The sequence below is a fragment of the Lacerta agilis genome, chromosome 17, assembly GCF_009819535.1.
Source record: "Lacerta agilis isolate rLacAgi1 chromosome 17, rLacAgi1.pri, whole genome shotgun sequence".
Lineage (NCBI taxonomy): Eukaryota > Metazoa > Chordata > Lepidosauria > Squamata > Lacertidae > Lacerta > Lacerta agilis.
The window spans coordinates 18,405,073-18,429,796 of record NC_046328.1 but is presented as its reverse complement, the minus strand read 5'-3'; the positions used below and the strand labels follow the sequence as shown (position 1 = coordinate 18,429,796).

At 47.7% G+C, this 24,724-nt stretch overlaps 1 protein-coding gene across 1 annotated transcript in view; it reads left to right on the top strand.

The window, feature by feature from the left end:
- The first annotated feature begins 2,298 nt into the window (after nt 1–2,298).
- The window catches only part of TBC1D10A (TBC1 domain family member 10A), a 42,268-nt gene continuing 19,842 nt past the window's right edge, over nt 2,299–24,724 (top strand). Inside the window, exon 1 of the mRNA XM_033174356.1 lies at nt 2,299–2,711. Within this exon, the coding sequence (XP_033030247.1) occupies nt 2,314–2,711 (398 nt within the window). The 5' untranslated portion in view covers nt 2,299–2,313. The remainder of the gene's footprint in view (nt 2,712–24,724) is intronic.

Sequence of the window (24,724 nt, the reverse complement as noted above, 5' to 3'; positions counted from 1 at the left end):
ACCTCACAGTGAGAGAACCGCCAGAGTGGCACCTCGGAGCTGGACCTCAGTGTCCGGGCTGAACAATGGGGGTGGAGACGCTCCTTCAGATATACTGGGCCGAGGCATCTAGCTGACCACTGTGAGAAGAAGAAGCTGGAACAGATGGGACACCGGCCTCATCCAACAGGGTATTCTTATGTTCTTATGTCGCCAGCTAAGCTGAATGGAAAGGAAAATTGCAATGACATTGGCTTGGGCTGGCATCTCACATTGAGTCAGACCCACTTGCCCATCTAGTTCAGTCCTGTTTGCAATGACCGGCAGTAGCTGTCCAGGGTCCAGGAAGAGGCTTCTCCCAGCCCTATGTGGAGATGCCAGGGGTTGAATCTGGGACCTTCTGCACGATGCAAGGCAGATGCTCTCTCACTGAGCTACAGCCCTTTCTCCCCAGCTCCATATTGTTTTAATGTGCCCTTTGTAGGAGGTTTCCCCATGCCAGTTAGGGAGTGGTGGCAGTGCCAACTGGTGTGGTGCATTTGTACATAGACAACAAAGAGTTTTGCAGCACTTTAGAAATTACCAATTTTATTATGGCCTAAGCATTGCTACTGAAAGTGGGGGTGGCAGCCAAACATTGCTGTGACCTAGCTGTGTACAGTGGTACCTCGGGTTACATATGCTTCAGATTACGTACGCTTCAGGTTACATACTCTGCTAACCCAGAAATAGCGCTTCAGGTTAAGAACTTTGCTTCAGGATAAGAACAGAAACCGTGCTCTGGCGGTGCAGCGGCAGCGGGAGGCCCCATTAGATAAAGTGGTGCTTCAGGTTAAGAACGGACCTCCGGAACGAATTAAGTACGTAACCAGAGGTACCACTGTATACTGTATATTGTTGGTATATGATTTAGCCACTAGATGACACTAGACTTACTTGAATTTAGCTTTCCAGTAGCACCTTAGAGACCAACTAATTTTGTTCATGGTATGAGCTTTCGTGTGCATGCACACTTCTTCAGATACACTGACTTCTGTTTCAGTGTATCTGAAGAAGTGTGCATGCACACGAAAGCTCATACCAAGAACAAACTTAGTTGGTTTCTAAGGTGCTACTGGAAGGATTTTTTTATTTTTTATTTTGTTTTGACTATGGCAGACCAACACGGCTACCTACCTGTAACTTGAATTTAGCTGTTGTCTGGAGTTCCCTGCGTCTGTTCTGCTTTTGCCCGAGACTGACCAGAAAGTTATTGTCTAGCTTCTTGACTGTCCTCCAAACTTTCTATGACATGGCATGAGCAGTAGGATCTGAACCCACCCATCAGGTTTTTTTTATGTTAAAGGAGAAGTGGTAGTATTCTATACTCCCAGGTGATAGGAAATGTACACACTTATTTACCATTTATTTTTATTTAATTTATTTCATTAAATTTATACACTGATTGTAAAAAAAAAACCTCAAAGAGAATAAAACAATAAAATTATCGGTTAAAACAGTTAAAAGCAACTTTGTAAAACATTCAGAAAAATTAAAAACACCAGTGAAATAAAACATATGATACTTTTGTTTAGAAACTGAAACCATGTGAAAGTTTATTGTAATCAAATAGACATTTGGTGCTTAGGTTGGGGGGGGGGGTTTGTTGAATGCTGATTGATGATCCTTGAATAAAAAAGTGAAAACATTAAAATATTTTTTGGAGGGGGACACATTAAAAGACACATCAGGCTTGTTTTACCATTCGAGATTATTATGTTTTTGATGGTTTATAAACGCTGCTGTATTACAGAACCCAACAGGACTTGCATCTCCTCTACATAACCGCCTGTCCGAAGCGGGACAAAGTAATCCCAATGAATGCCTACTGAAATCAGTTCCATTGAATTCAATGGGGCATACTCTCCCCCCCCCCCAAAAAAAGTGCGTATAGGATTGCAGCCTGCTGTTGAATACGTTTGAGCTGCATCTATTCCACAGGACCGTAACACTGGAAAACACCTCCTTCCTCTCCTCCACCGCCCGCTCCTTCCGCGTTTCTCCAAGTTTTGTCATACGTGGAAAGTGAATGGAAAAGGAGTGTGGAGGAGGCGAGGCGGGTGCGGAGGAGGTAACGCCGCGCTCCTGGTCAACTGGATTGGCTGATGAGAAGCAGGAGGAGGAGAGGGGAAGGTTGTTAAAGCGTTTGATTGATTGGCAGCTCGAATGGCCAAGAGCTTTGCCGGCTCGAGCTCCCTTTCCCGCCCATTTTCCATTCAAGAGGCTTGCGAGCCCTCCGGCTCTCGCCCGCGCCCGAGAGCCAATGCCGGCTGCGCAGGGGCGGGCTCGGGAGCGATGGCTCAGCCAATGGGCGTGGCCGGATCGGCTGAGGGAGAGGCGGCCCGGTCGGATCCACTGTGGGTCTCGGCCGATGGCGGCGCCCCTTCCTTCCCGCTGAGGCGGCCGCATATGGCCAAGAGCCGAGCGGGAGGAAGCGGCGTCGGCGACGGGGAGGCTGCCTCCGCTGCTCAGGCCGGCGGCATGGGCTCTGCGCCCCGCGGACCCCTGGCCGAGGCGGAGGAGGACGACGACGCTGCCGAAGACGAGGCGGCGTCGGCGGCTGCGGCGAGCGAGATGGACTCGCGGAGCTCGTTGGGCGGCGGCGGCAGCAGCAGCTCCGACGGCGAGCGCCGCGTCGACAAGTTCGGCTTCCTCGTCGCGGACGGCGGAGACGGAGCAGAGCAGGAGGCGCCGTGAGTGGCGGCGGCGTGTGTGTGTGTGTGCGCGCGCGCTGGGCGCTCTTGCTATGGGCAGGGGCACTCTTGCTTCTTTCGGGAGTGGGTGGGTATGGGCTCGCCTCGAGCCCAGGAATGGCCGGCCAGAATCAAGAGGAAAGTGGTATCCGGTTCCTACCACTGTGTAGTGCGGCATAGGCGCTCTCGCCATGCGCAGGGGCACTGTTGCCATTCCCCGGAGATTGGCCTGCCTCTGTTATTGGCATAGGTTCCTTCGTCGCCGCCCCTCCCATAAAATATCTGAGGTGGCCGCCCCTGCCCCACCCCCATAGTTGATGGACATTGCCTTTCGAATGGTGTGCGCATGCAAAGCACCATGCGATCGATTATACGGGGTGGGGCTTGCTTCTCCCAATATTTTATTCAAGTTGGCATCCTATATTATTGAGGAGGGTGGTAGGTGGAAGTTTCTGTCTCTCACCCGCACTCACACGCACAGGGCACTCTTGCCATGGTCAGGAGGCACTCTCCGTGCCAAGAATGAGCTGTGGTAGGAAAACCCTGTGGAAGGGAAACTGCAAGTGGTAGCTATATGTTTGTGGTGCAGAGGCACTCTTTCTGTGGGCAAGGGTGAACAGCTGGTGACTTAAGTTTCTGTAACACACACACACCAATTCCAATGGGCTGGGGTTTGCACCCAAGAGTTATAACCCCCCATTGCCTTTTTGGGGAAATTGACTTGTCTTCCTTCCCAGAGTGGTGAGGGCAAGTTTCTGTAAGCCCAGTGGCGCTGAGGCATTTTTGCCATGGGCAGGAGCACTCTTGCCTTTCTGGGAATTGTCCTGTCTTGCTAGCGGGCTGGGTGGGTGAGGATGGACAACCAGTTTCTGTAATCCCCAGCAGCCAGGGCAAGGGGGCACTCCTTTCGTGGGGTGGGGAGGGGTGCTGTATGCATCCCAGAGGGGTGAGACCTGACGGGGAGCCCTGTGAAGGGAGAATGATCAGTGGGAGCTATATGCATGTGTAACCCTGATGGCCAGGGGTGCTCTTTCCATGGGCAGGGATATTCTTGCTTTTGTGGGCCATGTTGAAAGTTGTTTCTAGGCAGAAGAGAGGTGGGTAAGCAGTTGCTTTGGTAGTACAGTGGTACCTCGGGTTAAGTACGCTTCAGGTTAAGAACTCCGCTTAAGAACAGAAATCCTGCTCTGGCGGTGCAGTGGCATCAGGAGGTCCCATTAGCTAAAGTGGTGCTTCAGGTGAAGAACGGACCTCTGGAACGAATTAAGTACTTAACCTGAGGTACCACTGTACAAGTAAGGCACAAAGAGCTGCCTGTTTTTGTAACCTCAAATGGGCTGGGGGAAGCTTTTCCCATGGGCAGAGGTTCTTTTGCTTTTGAGAGTTGGATTCTCATTGTGTCTGAGGATGACCCTAGGCTGAAGAATATCGCTTTTGGCTACAGATGTCTGTTGCCTTCAGAGAGGTGCCAGGGCTCCAGCCTGCCTAGATTGGGATGTGTCCCATCACCTGGCTTAGAGGGATGTGTGATTAAAAGGATTCTGAGGACCTCTTGTTACTTTAAACTCCACTGTGGCCCAGAATAAAATAGGGCCACGGCTACTTGGTTGAAGCCTCCTATCCAGCTCCTCCCTGGGATGTCCGAGGCAGTGTTTCTCAACCTTGGGTCCCCAGATGTTGTTGGACTACAACTCCCATCATCCATGACCACTGGTCCTGCTAGCTATGGATGATGGGAGTTGTAGGCAAAAAACACCTAGGGTATGTTTGAGTAGAAGACACGTTTCATGACCTTGGGTTTTCACACTTTTTATTCTCTCTGCCTCTGTTTAGCGCTCTTGAGTCTGGAAACTGTTTTAGGGACTAAGTACTAAGGCATGGAATGGGGAGGATGTGTAGATTTTGGATTGCCAGGTTTAGGGGCGGCCTCCCCTGTTCTTCCCAGTGAGGGGTGGAGGAAAAATGGAAATTGTCTCAGTGCAACAGTAGTGAGAAGTTGTTGCTGCTGGACTTCCCCTCTTAACAGTACCAGAGCCCTTCTGAGATATTGAAACAACTGAGGGATGGAGGCTTTAGGCAGCGAACCTAGTCTAGGAGCATCTGGGCCACAAGTGCCTGAGGGTGACCAGAGTGAAACCACCCCCCTTGTTTCTGATCCTGGATGACATGGGAATTGCAGTGCAGGGAGTATTCTTGTTTTGAAGTCAAGAGGAACTTTGTCTGAGGGTAGCAGAGTAAGGCGGGCTTTAGGAATGCAGATGTTGTGGCTTGGGGAATGGATCTTGATTGCCAAATCCCCCTTCTCTGGGATACCTTCATCCCAGTCTCCACTGGATGGTGGTGGCAGTAGGCTAGGGCTTGCTATATGGAGCCTCTTGAAATCAACCTCTTTCCCCAAGTATTCATGCACTGTTTTGGAGGGGGTGCCCTCCATCGTAGGATGTTTTGACTTCTTATGTAAGCTCCTTAAGTTGCACTCTGTGTCCCTTTACTCTATCTCAGCCAGCCTGGAACTGGGCTTCCCCAAAGCAATTTTCCAGCTCAGGGGCTGGTCTGCTGTAAAGCATAGATGATCATGTCCAAAGACATACTGAGTTAGGAGTCTCACTGGGCAGTTGTCTTGGATAATTACCCTTCTCTCAGTTGACCGTGAGGCAGGTTAATGATTGTTTAAAGCATTTTTTCTGCTGCGCCACAGAAGCAGCAACTGTTTTGTTTTGTTTTGTATGGCTTTGACTCCGTGGCCTGCTTCCTCCCTGTTCTGAAAGAAGACAATTGATCCAGGAGGAAACATTCCCTTCAGCATGATTTTTTTTTTTTTTTTGGAACTGAAGAGCGTGATATCCTCTGAACTGAAGTAAAGGTGGGGGGAAGAAGCCACGTAACCCGTGACACTCTGGGGTGGGCAAGCCTGGGGAATGTTTAATGCACACCTTGCAAAAAGACGTGTATTGCATTCCAACATCTCTTGTGTGAGAGTAGGTATACCTGTTTTGGTGAGAGCAGGGTCACTGTGGAAAGGTGGTAAGCTGGCTAGCATCCAACACACCTGGCCCATCCCAGCCAGTTGGCACTGTTCACTTGCCCACGTGACACTGTAAAAAGCATGTCTCGATAGCGATATTTCCCATAGGGCAGCCTTCCTTTTATAGCCACCTAGCAATTAAAATATAACCCAGCCTTACAATTAAACTCGTGGATAATTTATTATATTTCCATAAGGCATTTATATACTTTTGTCAGATGGATCCTGCAAAACAGTTTACAATAATGTTAGTACAACGAAACGAGACAATAAAAATTATACATGCAACTGGGGGGGGGGACTTTTGAAGCAGCTGTTTTTCGGCTTCTTTTTCTGCTACCCTCAGGACAAAGGGGTGCTTCAGAAGCCCCTGTGGTGGGGGAAGGAGGAGTCATGGCTGTTTAGATCAGGTGTGGGGAACTTTGAACCTCCAGATGTTGCTGAATGACAACTCCCATCAGCCCTAGAGAGCACTGCCAGTTTTTAGGGATGGTGGGAGTTGCCATTCAGCAACATCTGCAGGGCCAAAGCTTCCTCACATCTGGTTTAGATCACCAGCCTGCTTGCCAATGCATATGGATGTATAGTCATTTGTGGCACATTAAAAACTTGAATGCATGCTGAGGTGGAGATGCTGTCTTTTCCACTTCCCAAATGATTCCCTGTCTGATCATGTGGAGAGGTGATTGGTTTTTTGGTTTTTTGCTACATGTGATCAAGTAAGTAGCCTGCCATGTCCAACCTTTGTGAGTTATAGGGACAAGATGCCTTGCTGTGAAGGGGAAAAGAGTACTGTTGAGCCTTGTCCCCCTCTTCCTAGGATAGGAGCATTGGGTCCTTTAACTGCAGAACCTAAACTATTGAGCTTCATTCAGTGAGCTGTAACTCACAAGTGGTTTGCAAATGGACCTTGGGTGGGGTGTATCAGTGGTGCTGCCACTGTCTCATTTCCTCACTTAAACTAGCTGCTTTTTCAGGGTAAAAGCAGGTGTTAGATGGAGTGAAGATGGAGTGAAGCTGCTTTTGGCCACTTTTACACACCAGCAAGCAATATGATGGTTCAGACCACCTGAGGGGAGAAGCAGAAGCAGAAAAGGATAAAGGTATGAAATAGAAGCACCTCCTACAGCATAATGAGTCAGTGTGACTGGCTGTTAACCAGAAGGTTGGTGGTGGAAGCTCACCCAGGGACAGCTGTGGGCTCTGTTTTGAAGCCTGAGATTGAAGGTGGCTCCTGGTTGGTTGTAAAGGAGTTCCGCAGAATTGGATTTGTTTTTGTTTTTTTCAAATGGGCTTGTCAATTTCACTTTTGCTGTCGGAAATGAGGAAGTGAAAATGACACATCCTGTTCACTACCCTGGAACAATGGGAGTGGGTGGCCTTCAAACAGTATGCCAGTAGGCAGATAAAAAATCTTAAGAGCTTCACAGAATGGGTGAGGCACTCCCTGATTGTAGGCTTAAAGCAGTGAAAACACCCTGTTTTTGTTTATTAAAAAAAAACCCACATAAATTCGGATTAGAACTTGTAAACTGGGGCTATACTGCGAGGGAGCACTGAGCTTGCACAATATATCCAAAATCTACTGACAGTGTAGGCCAGTGGTGGCGAACCTATGGCACGCGTGCCAGAGTTGGCACGCAGAGCCCTCACTGCTGGCACGCGCACCATCGGCCCATCCATGCTGCTGTTGTCGTTTTTTCCCCAGGCTTGCGTCCGCTGTTGAAACCTTGAACTTTTTTTTTTTTTTTGCTAGTCCCTGGAGATTGTGTTCGGCGATTGATCTCAGCTTTTTGCTCTCAGGCTCTCTCATCCAGCAGCTTTCCCTGGCTGGGAGGGGGGGTGACACTCTCGGAGCTGGCCCCACCCCCGCGATCAGCGAGGCAGCCAGAGCCAGCTCAAAAAACCTTCCACAGCGGCCCCTCCTTGCTGGCCCACCCCGTTCCGCCCAGGGCCCAGCCCAGCAGGAAGCGGAAGGGACTTTGCAAAGCGTGGGCCGGCAGAGCAACAGGCAGTCACACTCCTCGTGCTTCGTTGCCTCGGCGTATGCAAAATGCAGCCGCGTCTCGCCACCGGAGGGAGGGCAGGGATGGAAGGAGGGAGGGAGGGGATAGCGAGGCAGCGGGGAGAGGACCAGCCCAGCGCCCTCCTGCCTCGGACTCCCCTCGCTCCGGCCTCGGACCGCCCGCTCGCTTGCCTCTCCGACTGAGAACGCACAGAGGAAGGGATCAGGTCTGCTCAGACAGAAACAGAGCAAAAACGGGGGGGGGGGGAGGGGGAATACCCGCCTGAGAGATGGTGATGGGGCTGCCCTCTTTCAGCGCCAGAACTCACCCCCGCCCCCCAGCCCTCAACCCAACAATGCATCGAGAGCAATCGGAAAGAACAGGGTGTCCCAGAGCACGTGCAGAGTGTGCTTCCCGAAACACAGAGGCAAAGTAAGTAAAAATGCCCCAGTGTTTCCAAATCAGTGAAAGGAAAAAAATGACAGAATGCCCCGGAGCATGTGTAGAGAACAGCTCTCAAAACATAGGAGAGCAAATAAGAGGAAGCCGCAGAGCATGTGCAGAGTGCGTGCCCCCAAAATAACAGAGGACATGAGCAGACTCTTCTTTATAGGAGAGTGTATGTGAGAGGGTGGAGGGGGGACGGAGGTAATCAGGGCTGGCTGATCCTGATTGTTGGGTTAACTCCTGTAGTTCTGCAAAGAAGCGAGATTTGCTCAAAGCTTCGTTAAAAAATAAAAGACAAAAAACATTCTGCTTCTGCTGCAGAGCAGCATATAAAAGTAGCACATTGAAAATGAAAAAAAAAAAAACCATTAACGAAGCAATTACTAACTGGGGAGGGGGTAGCTTTTCCTCTCCCACCAGACACTAAGTCGTACCCTCGTCCAACCTTCCCAAGAATTTACACAGGATAACCCCCCCCCCCCGTGGATTCTGCTCTATTTCAATATGTGGGGAATAAATTAAGAACCCACTGGGGGTGGGGTGGGGGTTGGAGAGACTGTATTGAGGAGGGGATTGTGTCATGAATGAAGTGTCTGCTTGTGTGGGGGGGGGCACTCCCCCAAAAGTGCTGCCACTACTGGGGTGCCTTTTGGGGTGTCGCGGAGGCAGGGGGTGCAAAGAGGAGGCCTGAAGCACCACTGCAGCCCTCCAGGGGTCCAGATATTGCCTGCATTTTGGCAGCCCGCAGCAACTGGCTCTGCAGAGCTCTGATTGAAGAGGGCTGGAGGGCCTGGCACTACTCGACTCCCTCTCCCCAGTCCACACACACCCCAACCAGGTTGAGTGCACATGAGAAGCTGACTCAAGGAGGCATTGGCCTTTGTTTCCTCCTTGCCATATCCGGATGAGCAGTCAGCCCTCTGCACATGCCAGGGGGTACCCTTTCATTTCTTACAATGGACACGGGTGGATTTTCTCAGAGCCATGCACTCTTCTCCCTGCACAAAGCTTGGCCCCTGACCATGAGCAACTGGTGCGTCCTCCAAGATGAAGAAGCAACAGAATGCCTCTGAGCACATACAGAGTTCCTTTCCCACACATCTGCAAAAAAAGGGGGGCTTTTGAGAAAGCGGTTGTGGCTTCGAACAGGTTCAAATCTGAGAGCCTTTCCTCTTGAGATATTACGCACCGCTGCTGATCAGACATGGTGGTTTTAGCTTTATCTGTGCACAGCGCCCCCCCCCCCCCCCCCGGAACATGAGCTGATGCTGGCCCTGGAAGTGTTTAAAGAGTTGTAGCAATTTTAGTTTGTTTCAGTCAGTTTTATTGCGGTTTTAACCTTCTGCGTGTTTAAATCACAGTTGTAAAGATTTTAGCGGTAATTTCATTGTTTTATCATTTCTATAAAACTGCTTTGCATTTTTTCCTACAATCAAGCAATATATAAATTTTATGAAATAAACAGAAGAAATAACAAAGGGTTGGTGTTTCACCCCTCTGCTGTAAACCATTCCTTCTTGCCTGAGAGGCTTTGGGAAGGGGGGAGGCAAGAGGCATGGCTTTTGGACTATCCTGAGAGGAGGTCCTCCTTTCCCACCTCCTGCCCAGCCAGGCTGAACGTAACCCATAGAATCAGGTCTGTAGAGTTGAAAGGGACCCCCAGGGGTCATCTAGTCCAAGCCCCTGTGAGGCAAGAATGAAGATCCCTGACAGATGGCCCCCCCAACCCATGCTGCTGGGTACCACCTGACCTTCCCATGCCTGGGGGGGGGTGACAATTTTTTTTTTGCCCTCGGGTACCAATTTACCTTGCTATACCCCTGTCTCCCCCCAAAAAAGCTCAGTAGTTTTGGGGCACCCCCCCAAAAAGCAAAGCAAGTTTTGTGCGACCCCCCCCCCAAAAAAAGCTCCAAAACTTTGGTCGGCAGCTCCCCCAAAAAAGCTCAACAAGTTTGGGCACTTTGTGATAAATAAGTGGTTTTTGGTTTACAGTTTGGGCACTCGGTCTCTAAAAGGTTCGCCACCACTGGTGTAGGCGTTGGACATGGGATGGCAGAGGAATTTGTGTTGCTCAACTTGTATCTCTCTGATTTCCCTTTCCGCTCATGCCTGCAGCATTGGCCTGTACAGTATTATTAGATCTTGCCACTTATTAAAAGGTGCCTGCACTGTCTGTGCTTTGCCTTCTTCTGGTAGGAATCTCAATGAATGTGGTAGCTGGAGAGAAACTGGTATTTTCCTAGCAACTAAAAACAAAATTGTGGCACTGCCTTCATTGAGGAAATACATCTTGGATACTTGCTTTTGGTGTGAATATACCTAGCTCTGAAATATTGTCCAGCACTTTCTGACTGCCTTGTATTGAAAGGAGCAGGGGCACAACTGGACAGCCTGATCATCCTATCACAGCAGACCTGTTAGCTCTTACTGTGGCCCCAAATGGACTGAGGTATCTAAGAACATGCTACCTTATGTCATTGTTAACCGGGCCCAGTTGACTTAATTCAGTTGTTTCTAGTGTTGAGAGGAGATCTGGTGTGTTTAGGAAGAAAACAGTATGCTGAGTCAAAGAGGCTTACCAGTACTTGAAATGTCTGAGATGAGCATTGCTGGTATTTTGGACTAAAGGGATTGGAGTGTGGGTTTCTCTGGTTGAGTTCATGGAGACTAGGAGTCAATATTTGCCACCCAAACATAGCAAACGGTTGATGTTCAGGGCTGTTGGAGGATATGCAGACTGAGTGAATGTTGCTTTTTATGAGAGCCTTTGCCAGACTGCGAGAGCTCCTTAACATGCAGGAGGAGTGTCTGGAATATGTAGCAGAGGAGATAAGTGAGAGTGAAGGAGAGAGCAAGCAGCCACTACTCCAGTGTGCTGGTGCCAGAGCTACTCCCTATTGTTGCTTCGTTGTATATATGAGAGCAGGAATCTCATTCGCTGGGAGGCTATGCTGCTGCAGAAAACACCCAGAAAAAGTTGCAACAATGAAAGGAGATTTGGGAAATTAGTCCCTGTTACCTTGGCTGCTCTGAGTGTGGTAGTGACTCCCAAACTGGGTGCTGTGTCCCCCACTACCTCTTTGAGCTCAGAGGCCCCATGAGGGATTGATTCTGTCCCCTGCTCATATGAACAGTGACATCAACTAGGGTGGGCCTTAGGATGTATCGGGATTCCACAGTGCAGTCTGCTGCACTACTGTGGATGGGCACAGCATTACCTTAGAAGCATCTCCATTAGCTGGGGAGCATGGTGCCATCCCTGAGTCCTGACTGACCAATTCAAAAGGTATGATCAGAGGTTTGGAGGCAATATTAACTGGGCTATTTTGCAGTCTTAAGAAGAGTTTTAGGTCAAGGTGATCAGGAAAACCTATGTGCATCTCATAAGTATTCTTGAATGATGACAATCTGGAACAGGCACCCCCAAACTCAGCCCTCCAGCTGTTTTGGGACTACAATTCCCATTATCCCTGACCACTGGTCCTGTTAGCTAGGGATGATGGGAGTTGTAGTGTCAAAACAGCTAGAGGGCCGAGTTTGGGGATGCCTGATCTGGAACATAAGAGTCCGCTTTCTACTTCTCCCCACTGGAAATGGAATGAATGAGAAGAGGGGGTTTTCCTCCCTGGCTGGAGCCATGACAAAAATTGCACCTCTTAAGGAACTGGCAACAACAAAAAATCAGGTAGCAATTTAAGGGAAAGACCCCTAGGAAGCTGCCTTATACTGAGTGAGGGCATTGGTCCATCTAGCTTAGCATTGTCTTCATTGACAGGTAGCAGCTCTCCAGGACTTCAAGTGGGTTTCTCTCCCAGCCCTGCCTGGAGATGCCAAGGATTGAACTTGGGAGACACCCTGCATGCAAAGTGCTCTATCTCTGAGCTACAGGAAATATTAAAAGAGGGAACAAACATTTGAGTCAAGGCAACTGTATGCAAAATGCATCTCTTAGGAACTTTCATCATGATCATTTTTGCTTGGAGTTTCTGTTCTAAACAAAACAATGCAATAATAATCTGAGACGCAGAATATCCTGGTAGCCATAGATGGATTTAAAGCTCCATTCAAAAGAAACAAAATCATAGAATCCCCGAGCTGGAAGGGACCCAAGGGTCATCTAGTCCAACCGCCTGCAATGCAGGAATCTCAGCTAAAGCATCCATAACAGATGGCCGCCCCAACCTCTGCTTTAAAATAGCATGATATGAGGTTTCTTTCATCTTAACCTACCTTCCATTAAACTTTTCAAAAGCATTTCAGAAGCTCTCAAATGGCCCTGAGTCTGTCTGGAGCTGTGAGGTCTAAAGAAACCAACTTATTTTCTCATGGCTCTGTGGCAGTTATCAGAGTTTGATTAGAGGCTTGTAGAGCCCCCCCCCCTTCTGTTTGTGGTGCTTTTAGATCTCTTCACATTCCTGGGTTGCTGGCACAAAGGTTGCAAGTGAAAACACTGACTTGGAACAAACAGTTACTGAGACTTCTGCTATCTCAGGCTTGCAGATAATTCCACAAACCTAACCTATTACGGTACTTATTTTTGGCTTACAAGCATTTAATAGCCTATCCTTTAGCCCAGTGTTTTTCAACCTTTTTTGGGCAAAGGCACACTTGTTTCATGAAAAAAATCACGAGGCACACCACCATTAGAAAATGTTAAAAAATTTAACTCTGTGCCTATATTGACTATATATAAAGTAATTTTTCAATTTTTCCCACGGCACACCAGGCAACATCTCGCGGCACACTAGTGTGCCGCGGAACAGTGGTTGAAAAACACTGCTTTAGCCCACACATAATGCTGTAGTGTTGCTTGTTACCCGACAACACCTGAAAGGAAACTGAATGATCCAACAACAGTCTCTCTCTTCCTGTTTATCAGACTTCCCTTACCAGGTGACCAGGAAGGCAGTTATTCCACACTGCAGGTGAGCAGCAAGTGGCTGTTGTGAAAGCTACACTCTCTCATCTTATTCTCATTGCCTTATCCTTGTTTCATGAACTGCCCTGTAGCTACAGGCACTTTGCATATGCCACGAGGCATGCTAAAGGAGTGCTTCATTCCATAGCTCGAGTCAAGAACCTAGGAAGTTGCCATGCAGAGTCAGGCCATTGCCCTGTATTGACCACAGTGGGGCTGGGAAACATTTTTCAGCCTGAGGGTTGCATTCCCTCATGGGCAACCTTTCAGGGGCCACTGACAGGTGTGGGCAGGGCAAAGGGGTAAAAAATAGATGGGATCAGAGGCAAAAGCGGCTGGAGCAACACATGGCTCTTTCTTTTGTACATTACTGTTTTCCAGACAAGCAAACATCAAAGTGTTCTATACACACCCCTCTCCCCATCCAGGTATGAAAGAGCATTGATCACAGTTTAAGGACACATTGAGAGGTGAAGCCTGGGGAGGAGGCATGGCTAGGGAGAGGTCTGAGGTCTGGATTCAGAGACCGTGCTGCATTATTTATATGCACGCACACAGAATACACATCTTGTTAATGTGCGAGAAGCGGTTTGGTGCCTTTTCCAGATTACTCTGATTTTGCTGCAGTTTTAAATATTATTTTGGTCCAAAGTCTCTCATTTCCAGGAAAGATGGTGACAAAGGGGCTAGAGAACAGAAAAACAAAGATTAGAGGGAGAACAGATGCAGCTGCTGTAGGAGGCAAATACATCCTGCTTGGATGGGTGCCTGGGGGCAAACGGTGGAAGACCTAGACCTCCGCAGCTGGGAGGTTGACTGCAGACTGCATTAAGCACTTTGAGTGGTACTTTGAAAGTTGCTTAATGTAACCTTCCCCATTCAGGTGCCTTTCCAGACCCCCTTCTTAAAAAAATTGAGAGTTTTTGTTTCGTTTTTCTAGTTTTGCTTGTTATTTGGGAGTTGCCTATTTGGGGCTGTGCATCTGCTTTTGTCTTTAGGTTGCTGCAGGAGGCAAAGTACAAGACACTTTAAACTCGCATAAGGGTTACGTTCTGGGGACATGGGCATAGCTTAGATTTATTTTAGAGGGGCAGGCTTTATATTGGGGGGCAAAACAGAGTTATCGGCAACACAATTGGTCATTTAGCTGCAGGCAATAATGCTTCAGAATACCAGTTGCTGGAAACCATAGGAGGGGAGAGTGCTCTTGTGCTCAGGTCCTGCTTGTGGGTTTCCCAGAAAGGCATGTGGTTGGCCGTTGTGAGCAAAGGATGCTGGCCTGATCCAGCAGGCTCTTCTTATGTTCAAGGGAGGAGGGAAGGAAAGGGGGATGGCAGAGAGAAAAAGGCAAGGTATTTCACCCCAGACTTCAGACCTTTCCTCACCCATTACCAGCAAGTGGCCCCCACTTGATTACATTTGAAAGTATAGCCTTCAATAGAAAGAAAGTTTCCTGCCCTTTCAGTAAATGAGATAAACTTAAGCAATATCTTTGCAAAAGGCATGCAGCCTTGAGAGATCACCGTGGACAATAAATGAATAATAAGACCTGGACGGGGCAGGTCTCCTTGTGGGGAGATGTCATGTAATATTATGTTTGCATACAAACATACTGGGTGGGGCATACCTGCAAATTGGGTGTGGGACAGCTCTTAAATATCCTCATTTTTTTAAAAAAGAACAGTATCAGTTCCCCCAAAAGCAGATGTCCAGAGCCCTCTACCACCTTGTCTGTGTTATCCCTCCACAGTCAGGAGGCAGGATGCCTCTGAATGCCAGTTGCCAGGAATCCAGGTGGGAAGAGATGTGTTGCACTCAGTTCCAGCTTGACAGGCTTCCCATTGGGGCATCTGATTGGCCAGAGCAGGATGCTGGACTAGATGGGCCACTGGTCTTTTCCGATTGAGCCAAATACATGTAGAAATCCTTCTTTAACTAGAAGCTATTTTTTAAAGCCTAGGTTAAAGCTCATTAAGTCATCATTTTGCTGCAAGTGGACATTATAGCCCTAAAACTGGCCGCACCTACGAAAGATTGACTCAGAATTGTTGAGACAACACGCTCCTGAACTTGGAGGAAAAGCAGAGCTTCCTTCATGCTAAGTTGCAACAACCCATTTTTTACCTCAATAGTTGTTTGCAAATGGTGCAGGTCTAATATGCCTTCAGAGTTGGGTAAACCATTTCCTGCACTCTTAAGGGCAGAGTGAGATGTCAGGTTCTGGGCATCTGTCATTTAAATTAAAATGTGGGGAGCTGTCCTTGCCGTATGTTTTGACAATACTTGTACAGCTTGCCTGTAAATAACACGTCTTTTAAAAATTGGATTTATTAGCAGCTTATCCTCATCTGTTCTGTGCTGACAAATAGCATCAGAAGCAAGATCTAGCCTAATGAATCTGGTCGTTTGCTCTTTTTTTCTTTTTCTTTTTAAAAGAAGGGTAAGTGGGGTGTGTGAATTGTGGGTTTAAAACTAGGTCAAAGCAGGGCCTCTGCTCCACATTAAAATCCCATCTACCGGTAGTTCCTAAAGTAATGCTGCACTAGGCAGAGTGGTGGGATTGGGATGCTGTTGCAAAAGTGATTAGCTTGGGGAGGCCTGCACCTAAGATGTGCCACGTTCTAACAGAGCTGTTTTATCGCAATGAAGCAAGCAGTGCTGCTGGTTTGTTTCCTGACAAAGAAGTGGAACAAATCTAGTGTGTAAATCAAGCTATAAAACACTTCAATAAAGCCAGTACATGATTGATGGGGAAGCAGAAGCTTTTTTTAATCTCTCACTTCCCAATATTTGGTCATTAAAAAGCTGTGTGTGGGTATTAAGGCAGGTATGGAAAGCCTTTGGCCCTCCACACATTGCTGAACTGCAGTGCCTATCATCCCTGGCCGTTTTTTGCTGGGGCCGATGGGAGTTGTAGTTCAGGAACATATGGGGCAACGGGGGTGGGCAGAGGCTCCTCACATGTAGGTTAAGGGAAGCAGAGGGAAGCAGGAACCTGAGGAGTGAAATGGGAAATGGGTTGTTGAGTACAGTGGATCAGAATGAAGGAAGCAAGGGGTAAAGCCTTATGAGTCCAGAGTATAGGAACGCTAGGGCTTAACTTAAGAATAGAAGCTGGTGACTAAAAGAGTTGGCAAGGGACATTGTGTAGTTTACAGTCCATTTTAAGCCTGGTGGCAGGCCTTTCAGAGTAAAAAGCTTGAAGCGTTTTTCTCATGTTCTGAGATGGGTATGGTTGAGAGCAGTTGGCTAGCAGGAGGTGGTTTATTATGCTGGTGGTTGAAGTGTTCCAAACTTCATTGTGTTGTTGGCCTGCGGTCAGAACAACCGGCTGGGGATTTACTATATCCTTTGACTCCTCACCTCTTAAGCTGACTTATGTGGCCTCCTAGTTTTCCAACTCCAACTCCTTCCTCTGTTTTTCTCCCCTCTGCCCTCATTCTGACCATTTCCTCTGAGGCCTTCTTTTCCGATATTCTTGCTGCTTACATCTCCTTTCCTAGGCCCATCCATGTGCCCTGCTTCTCTAGGGTAAGAGCAGCTCAGCAAGACCTCTTAAGAGTCAGAGCAGCTGAGCCAGTGGCAGCCAGAGACTTCAGGGCAGCTCTGCCGATCACTGCCAGGAGCTTTGCCACTGGACATTATATGCTTTGCATAACTTGAACATGACTCACAAGTTGTGCTTCTTAAGTTATTAAAGTTTGAATTACTTTGGTGCACAATGTTGTGTTTAAAGCACAAAGTACACCCCACCTTTTGGCATACCTGCCTAATCAGTTTAACTAACAAGCTTCTTCACGCATACATTACAGTTATATACAATGGAACGCAAACTTCGGGTTGTGAAAGCAGCAAACCTGGAAGTGTTTCGCAGCTTGCGCATGCGCAGAAGCGGTCTACTGCCGCATGCGCAGAAGCGGTCTCTCCGGTTGAGAAAACTTTGGGATACAGCCGGACCTCCGGAACGGATCCTGTTTGCAACTGGAGGTACCACTGTATAAAAGATGCTAGGGAGATTTGAATAACCTCTACTGAAGTGGAAACAAAATAGAAAATTATTTCCAGTAGCACCTTAGAGACCAACTGAGTAGACCAACTTAGAGACTCAGTTGGTCTCTAAGGTGCTACTGGAAAGAATTTTCTATTTTGTTTCGACTATGGCAGACCAACACGGCTACCCACCTGTAACTCTACTGAAGTGGTTGGGCAAAATTTGCCTTTGTTCATCAGCATTCAATGGCACTGTGGAAATTGGGCTGGCCTGATGGATCTGGTAGAGCTTCTGCTTGGCATGCAGAGGGTCCCAGGCGCAATCCTCAGCATCTCTTGGTAGGGCTGGGAGGATCCCCTGCCTGAAATTTGGGAGAGCCACTGCCAGTCAGTGTAAACAACACTGAACTAGATGGTCTGACCCTGTATTTGGCAGCTTCCTATCTAGTGAAGCATGGGCCTGAGCATGTAGGCTCAGCTAGGCCTTGATAGTTAGGAAGAAACATGGCTTAGATGTATTATCTGCTCCACCACCACCAGTAATAGAAGTTTAGCAGGCACCAGCTACATGAAGTGGGTTAGAAGAAGGCCCAGTGCTTTTAGAATCTGTAGGGAATGAATCTCTGGCAGCTATTCCAGGCTCCAGGATCTTGCTGTTCCGTTTCCGTCAAGCCATGCCAGATTCTTGTCTGCTGCAAAACTGGTTGTTCCATTCAAGCACAGGATTTCTGCGCATTGATGTGCACTTGGCTTAAGCATTGTCAGATAAGCAGCTTTATCTGGCTCCCTTCAGAATCTCCTTCCTACAGGAGGAATGGGAAAATCTCTCGCTTTTGCGAAAAGGGTGGGTGGGTGTCACTTTGGAGCTGCGGATGAACCTGCTGTTAAAGCTCGCCTGTGAATTTTGGAGGAGTTCATACTTGGCACACACTGCTCCCCCACCCTTCTTGAGGCAGTTGTCATTGACTGTAAAATGGCAGCTCATATACAAGCAGAGACTGAGGTGCAGAGAGAGTGGGGAGCTTTGAAGCACTGACTTGGCATTCCCAATGCATCCATGGCCAGTGCATATTCAGAACTACTTTGGACAGCCAGTGTGTTGTTGAGGCTAGAAGATTGAGTTTGGACTAGAGAGGGCCAGGTTCAAATTCTGTCACCAGCCCTCAAGTTTGCTGGGGTGTGTGTTTGTGCTCTTTCAGCCTCACCTACCTCACAGGGTGGTTGTACGATTAAAAAGGAGCAAGCCCGGAGAAGGAGGCTGGGAGAATACCTTAACTAAAAAATGCTTCTCCCAGTAGAGCCAGGTTAGGACCTTAATTTCCCACCCTCCCAAATAAAAGATGTGAAATGCTTCATATGCCCAGGTCTCTTGCTGCTGTCTCTGCTCTTAAGGTGGTGGGAGAGTGCAAATTCATCCTGATCTGTCCACTAGAGGAAGCAGGTTGAGATGTAATGTTTGGATAGGATCACACCCCCTATACTGGGGGGGGCGGGGGCGTGTTGACCCTATGGCCCTCCAGATCTCATAGGACTCCATATATCCCTTTACAGAAGACTGAAATATCGCTAGCAGAATTCTTGGAATCTCAAATTATGCAATAATACATGTTTTGGTACATCTCCTTGGAGAAAATTGTAACTGCCATATTTTTCAAGGCTTCTACTAAGTAGGGATTGGTGGAATGACAGAACTGTTTGTGATGATTTTCATCTCTCTTTTTCCCTTCCTGCCCCTTTTGCCTTTTGTGTTGTGTCTCTTAGACCGTAATATTGAGGGTGCTAACTGTTGGTGGGATTGATATTTGTAAGCTGCTCTGGGAGCCCCCTTTCTCCCTCCCCAGCCCCAGTTTAAGAGCAGTCAGAATCCTTCACTCAGTCCAATGACTAAATAAAATACTGCTGCAGCTGTGTGTGGGTGTTCCCAGAATGGTTTGGTTATAGAATTAATGTGTATTTTTGTTAATAAGCAGTCTTGAGCACATGGAAAGGTGGAGTTTTAAACCACATCCAATAAATAAATAGATCTCGTGGCTACTGCTTTTCCTTGGAGGTTTGCCAAAGTCAGAGCCTGAGCATCTTTCCAGAAGTGCTTTGTAGAGACTCCTATATTTGGGCCTGTTTTGGTGGCAGTCAATTCTTTATGTAGGTGGAAGCTGGGTGTAACTAGGGATGGAGGAATTTGTCAATTTCACTTTCTCATTTCCCCATACCTTTAGGTTCTGTTCTCTACATTTCTCCATCAGTTTCTGATTTTTTAAAAATACAGTCATACCTCAGTTCTCAAACAGAATACGTTCTGGGAGTCCATTTGACTCCTGGAACAGTTCAAGAACCAAAGTGCGGCTTCTGATTGGCTGCAGGAGTATCCTGCAGCCAATCAGAAGCCGTGCCAGACGTTTGGCTTCCGAAAATCGGAACACTCACTTCTGGGTTTCGATTCTTCAGGAGCTGATTTGTTTGGGAGCCAATGCGTTTGGCTTCCAAGGTATAACTGTATAAAAAATTCTCACAAAATTCATCAGCCCAACATATCTCCTGATAATACTTCTTTTGTTAGCAGTTTTGCCTTATATTAAATGCTGTTTGCTATGTTTTCTACTAATATGTGCATTTTATGTAACTTTCCCCTAATATTTGTACTTTTGTATTTGTTTGTTTGAGAAGTGCATTGCAAAATTTGGAGAAATGTGAGTTTTGAAGGGTGGCTGCTTTAAAGTTTGAATATTGTTTCAGCAAGTGTAAGTTAGGTTCACTTTCAGATTCATACCAACCCAAATTTCTTACCCCATACGTAGGTGTAATGTTGGCTTTTCCATCAGCAGCCGGGAGTTGAAGAGCAAACAGGGAATTCTGAGTTGACAGAAACCCAGCAGGTCTAACAGAAACTGAAGCAGCTTTCCACTGGGGAATAAAATGGGCAGGTCTTGGATGAAAGATGCCTTGCTTATCGCTCTAGCTTCAGTTTTTATTAGATTTCCAGGAATTTCATAGACTTGCTGGCTCTCGAAACCTCTAAACTGCTGATGGGGTGGGGGGAACCCCTGCATCATGGACTCTCGATTCAGTAAGGCCGCATGCTTCTGTGCAAAGAGCCAGTTAGATCTCTGTGGAATGTACTGTCCTGGCTGCCCCCAGTTTTAATTTCAGTCTGGTTTGGCAGCATTGCTTGTTTCTAGAGTTATGTCTCCTTTTTCGGCAACACCCGGAAAAATTGAGTTGTGCTGGTACTGTTAGCTGTGCCTCCGGTCACCCTCCTGCACTGAGACTGCATCTGTCAATGCAACTTTGCTTGGCTTCCTGCTCCTAGAACCTCTCCCACATTCACGGATTATTATTGTCTGTTACTCCTTCTCCCTGGCCTGAAACCGGTAATCTTGCCTGGAATAGGGCCAATGCAGCTAGGCAGTGTGTCGCCAAACTGTTTATAAGCTGGTGCAGATTGTATTATTAAATCAACCTGTGCAGGCTTCAAGTTCTCAGGAAGGTCAGGCAAGCACAGTTGATTTATCTGTCACAAGAAGTCAGATTTGGATTATTGGCTTTGGTGACTCTGTGGACCTGGTGCAAGCATAACAGTTTGAATGTAGGTTTTGTGCCCAGGGTTCAGAAGAAGGAACCCTGGTTGATGTTAACTGTGGTTAGGGTTGCTGCTGATGTACCCCTTAAACATGGTTGGGATGAGTGAATTTGCTCTCTGGAGGGGATTCAACTGTTTCCTCATGATCCCGTAAGAGTGAGTCAGTGGTATTTCTCGACTTGCCCATATGCGGTGTGTATGAATTGAGTGGATGGAACAGAGATTTATGGCCACAGCAGATGGTTTATATCCATTTTGGATTAAAAGGATGGGGCTATCTAGGTCAGGAGGACGTGGGTGGCGCTGTGGGTTAAACCACAGAGTTTAGGGCTTGCCGATCAGAAGGTCGGCGGTTCGAATGCCCGCAGTGGGGTGAGCTCCCGTTGTTCGGTCCCTGCTCCTGCCAACCTAGCAGTTCGAAAGCACGTCAAGTGCAAGTAGATAAATAGGTACCGCTCCGGCGGGAAGGTAAACGGTGTTTCTGTGCGCTGCTCTGGTTCGCCAGAAGCAGCTTAGTCATGCTGGTCACATGACCTGGAAGCTGTCTGCGGACAAACGCTGGCTCCCTCAGCCTATAGAGTGAGATGAGCACCACAATCCCAGAGTCGTCCGCGACTGGACCTAATGGTCAGGGGTATCTTTACCTTTATCTGTCTAGGTCAGGAGGTGTAAGAAAAACATGGCTGTTTTCTCTCGATTAGGTTTATCATTTTTATTAATTAATTATTGGACTTATTAGTCACTTTTTATGACGTACAATATAATATAAAGAAGTTTTAAAATCAATGTAAAGCCAAAACAAAAGCTGAAAACATTGATATACATAAAAAGCAGTCTAACAAATCCCGCCCACTAACAGAAACCATGATGTCTTGCACCCTCCAAATTAAAGGCCAGAAGCCTAGCACCTAAAAGTAGCCTGTGATGGTTCCAGGCCTGCTTTCCTGGGGAGAACATTCTACAAGCCGGGAGCTACCACTGAAAAATGCATTCTTGTGCTGTCACCGTCTGGACGACTTGATATGATGAACACAGAATTAGAGCAGGCAGACTAGAGATGGCAGGTGTGGATGGCCGTTTGACTGCTGTTGGGATAGATTAATGGGTTAGCAGCCAAATTTGTGGTGAAACAGGATAAGTGCTCATTCTTGCCATCCAAGGGAAACTGTGCCAGGGTGTGTCCTTTCCAGTCATGGTAACACCATGATTCTGCTGACTTTGTCAGTGATCCTTAACAGCCCCTTTAAGGTAGGTCACTATTCCTTCCATTGCAGTGGTGAGTGTGTGCAATTGAGGCTGAGACAAAAACAACTTGCCTTAGTCCAGTCTGTAACAGGTAGTCATGCTGCTAAACTATTAAATCCAGAGCCTAATTACCTTACCACCACCCTCCCTCTTTTGTTGGTAATATGTATTACTTACCCCAAAATGTAGTGAGCCAGTCCTGCTCCATTAGGGCCCCCCGTTTGCTGACTGTGGTGCTGGAACCACTGGACAGAGGCACTTGTCTGTTTAATGTTTATTCAGTTTATTAGTTGCTTGCGCGTGAGAGTCTCTGAGTGACTTAAAGCATTTTAGGAGCGTAAAGCTTGACATAAAATTGGGGCTGGGGGATCAGTTAGTTGCAATAAGAGCCATACAATAACCTATGGAAAAAACAGGGAAGATTTCAACAGCAAAAACATGCCATTAATAGAAAGCACAGCTGCAGTAATTCCCCAAATACCTGGGAGATTTTTTTTTACCCGGCACCAAAAGGTGGTTAATGGTGGCACCAGACGGAACCCACCAGGGAGATGTGAACTGAATTGACTTTGCTGGCTCACAGCCCTGTCTCATCACCTGTGTGCAAGCTCTCCTAGAAAGATTGGGCAAGGGTCCTAGCTCAGTGGGAGAGCTTTAATGCAGAAGGTCCCAGGTTCAATCCCTGGCATCTCCAGGTAGGGCTTGGAGAGATTCACTTTCTGAAACACTGGACAGGTGCTGCCAGCCAGTGTAGGCAGTACTGGCTCTGTATCCTATGTTCCTGTGCTTTCACCTAGCATCACTGTAGACTCAGAGGATTGGCCCTGGTGGGCTGTTCTCGATGCGAGTTCATTGGCACACTTGAACCGGGGCCTCAAAATGTGCCTAGGTGGCATTCCTGCTGTGTGTGGTATCAGAAGGCCGCCAGAGAGGCAACCTGGTGTGTCTGCTGGCAGTGAGCTGTGCACTTACTTCCTCTTGAGGCCATTCTGCATACCGGCTTTTTTCCAGCCCCCATGTGAAAACAAAGGGGACCTTGTCCAGCCCCCCGAACTCCTGATGAATCGTCTAGCCTGTTCACAGAGGTACACAAAGGCCTGTTTAGGCAGCCCTGAGAGCCTCAAGCACAAGCAGTTGGGTCCATTCCAAGCATCAGATTAAAAGATCCCTAGCCTCTCTACCCACCCCCTCCAATGAGCAGGCCTTAATGCCTCAGCCAAATGATTCAGGAGGAAAATACATTAGAGCGCCTGTTCATCCTGCACCAAGGATGAGGAACCTATGGCCCTCCAGATGGTGCTGGACTTCTTAGTAAAGCAGCTTCCAATGCTGGCCATCTGTGGAGCATGTTTGAGGCTTTCTGCAGTGGATGGTTCCCATTTCCTTCATGCTTGGCTCAGAATGTGCTGAAGGAGTGCATTATAGGCTCCCTACTGCCCAGTGCCCGCAGCTGAATTGCACGTGATTTAAGCCAGACACAGAGCTGGTTCTCTCTTTTCTCCACCCACCCCCCCCAAAAAATATCCCAGGTGCTTTGGCACAATCTCAGCACAATCAGCCAAGGAATTCTTGCCATTTAGTTCTGTTGCCTACCTTAAGCCTTTGCTGGAGTAAGTGGGTTTAAAATGTACATTCTCTAGTGAGAATGCAAGTGACTCAAAAGGGTAAAAAATGAATAAACAATGTACAGTTATTGATTATACAGTTATTGGCTGCTTGTTGAGACTTGCACAAGGGAAACTGGCCTTGGTGGTGACTTATGCCTATTGATACATCGAGGCACTGTTGTTGCCCGATTGCCGTGCTTATTGGCAGGCCTTGGCTTATGTCTTGCATCTGCAGGTGTGCAGAATGAAATCTGTGTAATGGGAGGGGGGAACCCTTCCAGTTCTGGGGAGAATGTGTTTTTAAAATACCGATAAGCACCTGGAGAAGGTTTAGGGCGCCGGTGGAGAACCTCAAGCCTGTGGACAAAAGGTGGCCTTCCAGGCTGCTCCACTTACTGGCTCTGCTTCACACCTGAAATGCATTTGCTTGGCTGGATTGTGTCCTTGAACTCTGATTCTGCTTGCTTCCTTGGATGGAGGGTGCAGAGGGAAGTGTGAATGTGTGTGGGAACTTGCTTGCTGTACTAAGCTAAAGTTTGCATTGCTTGCTCTGCCCCCATTGGCCTGCGGCTCTTGGAAGGTTTTCTAGGAGGGAATGTGGCCCTTGGGCTGAAAAAGGTTCCCCGTCTGTGGTTTAGGGCTGATTCACTGTAAAGGGTGACTTAAGGCTTATCATGGGTAGGCACATCTGTGCATTGCCCCAAGAAGATTTTTCTCCCCACCTTCTTTCTTCCTACCAAGAGTGGCATTTGGCCCTTGCTGGACTACAAGTCCCATAATCACTGACTATTGCCCATGCTGGCTGGTGCTCATGCGAGTTGAAGTCCATTGACATCTGGAGGGCCCCAGGTTAGCCACAAAGTGGTGAGAGTTCAGCTCCTATGCTGTGCTTGAAATCCCCCCTCCCCATTTCATAGTACATTGACAGGACGTGCATTGAGTTCAGTCACCACTGCCAAGCCTTATTGTGCTCTTGGAAAAAGCTCCTGCTAGTTGAAAGCATCTGGGGAAAATGGTCTGATTTATCCTATTGATTTATCCTACTGGGGTCAAACACACCAGTTTTGGGTATTGCTTGGGGACAGAGTTTTGCCCTACTTAAAGCAAGCCAGTGAACTGCTGGACATGATGTTTAGGGCTTGATTTTCTTCACCAGCCATTCCCTGTGGGTTGCTGTTGCTCCTATCTGCCCAGTCTT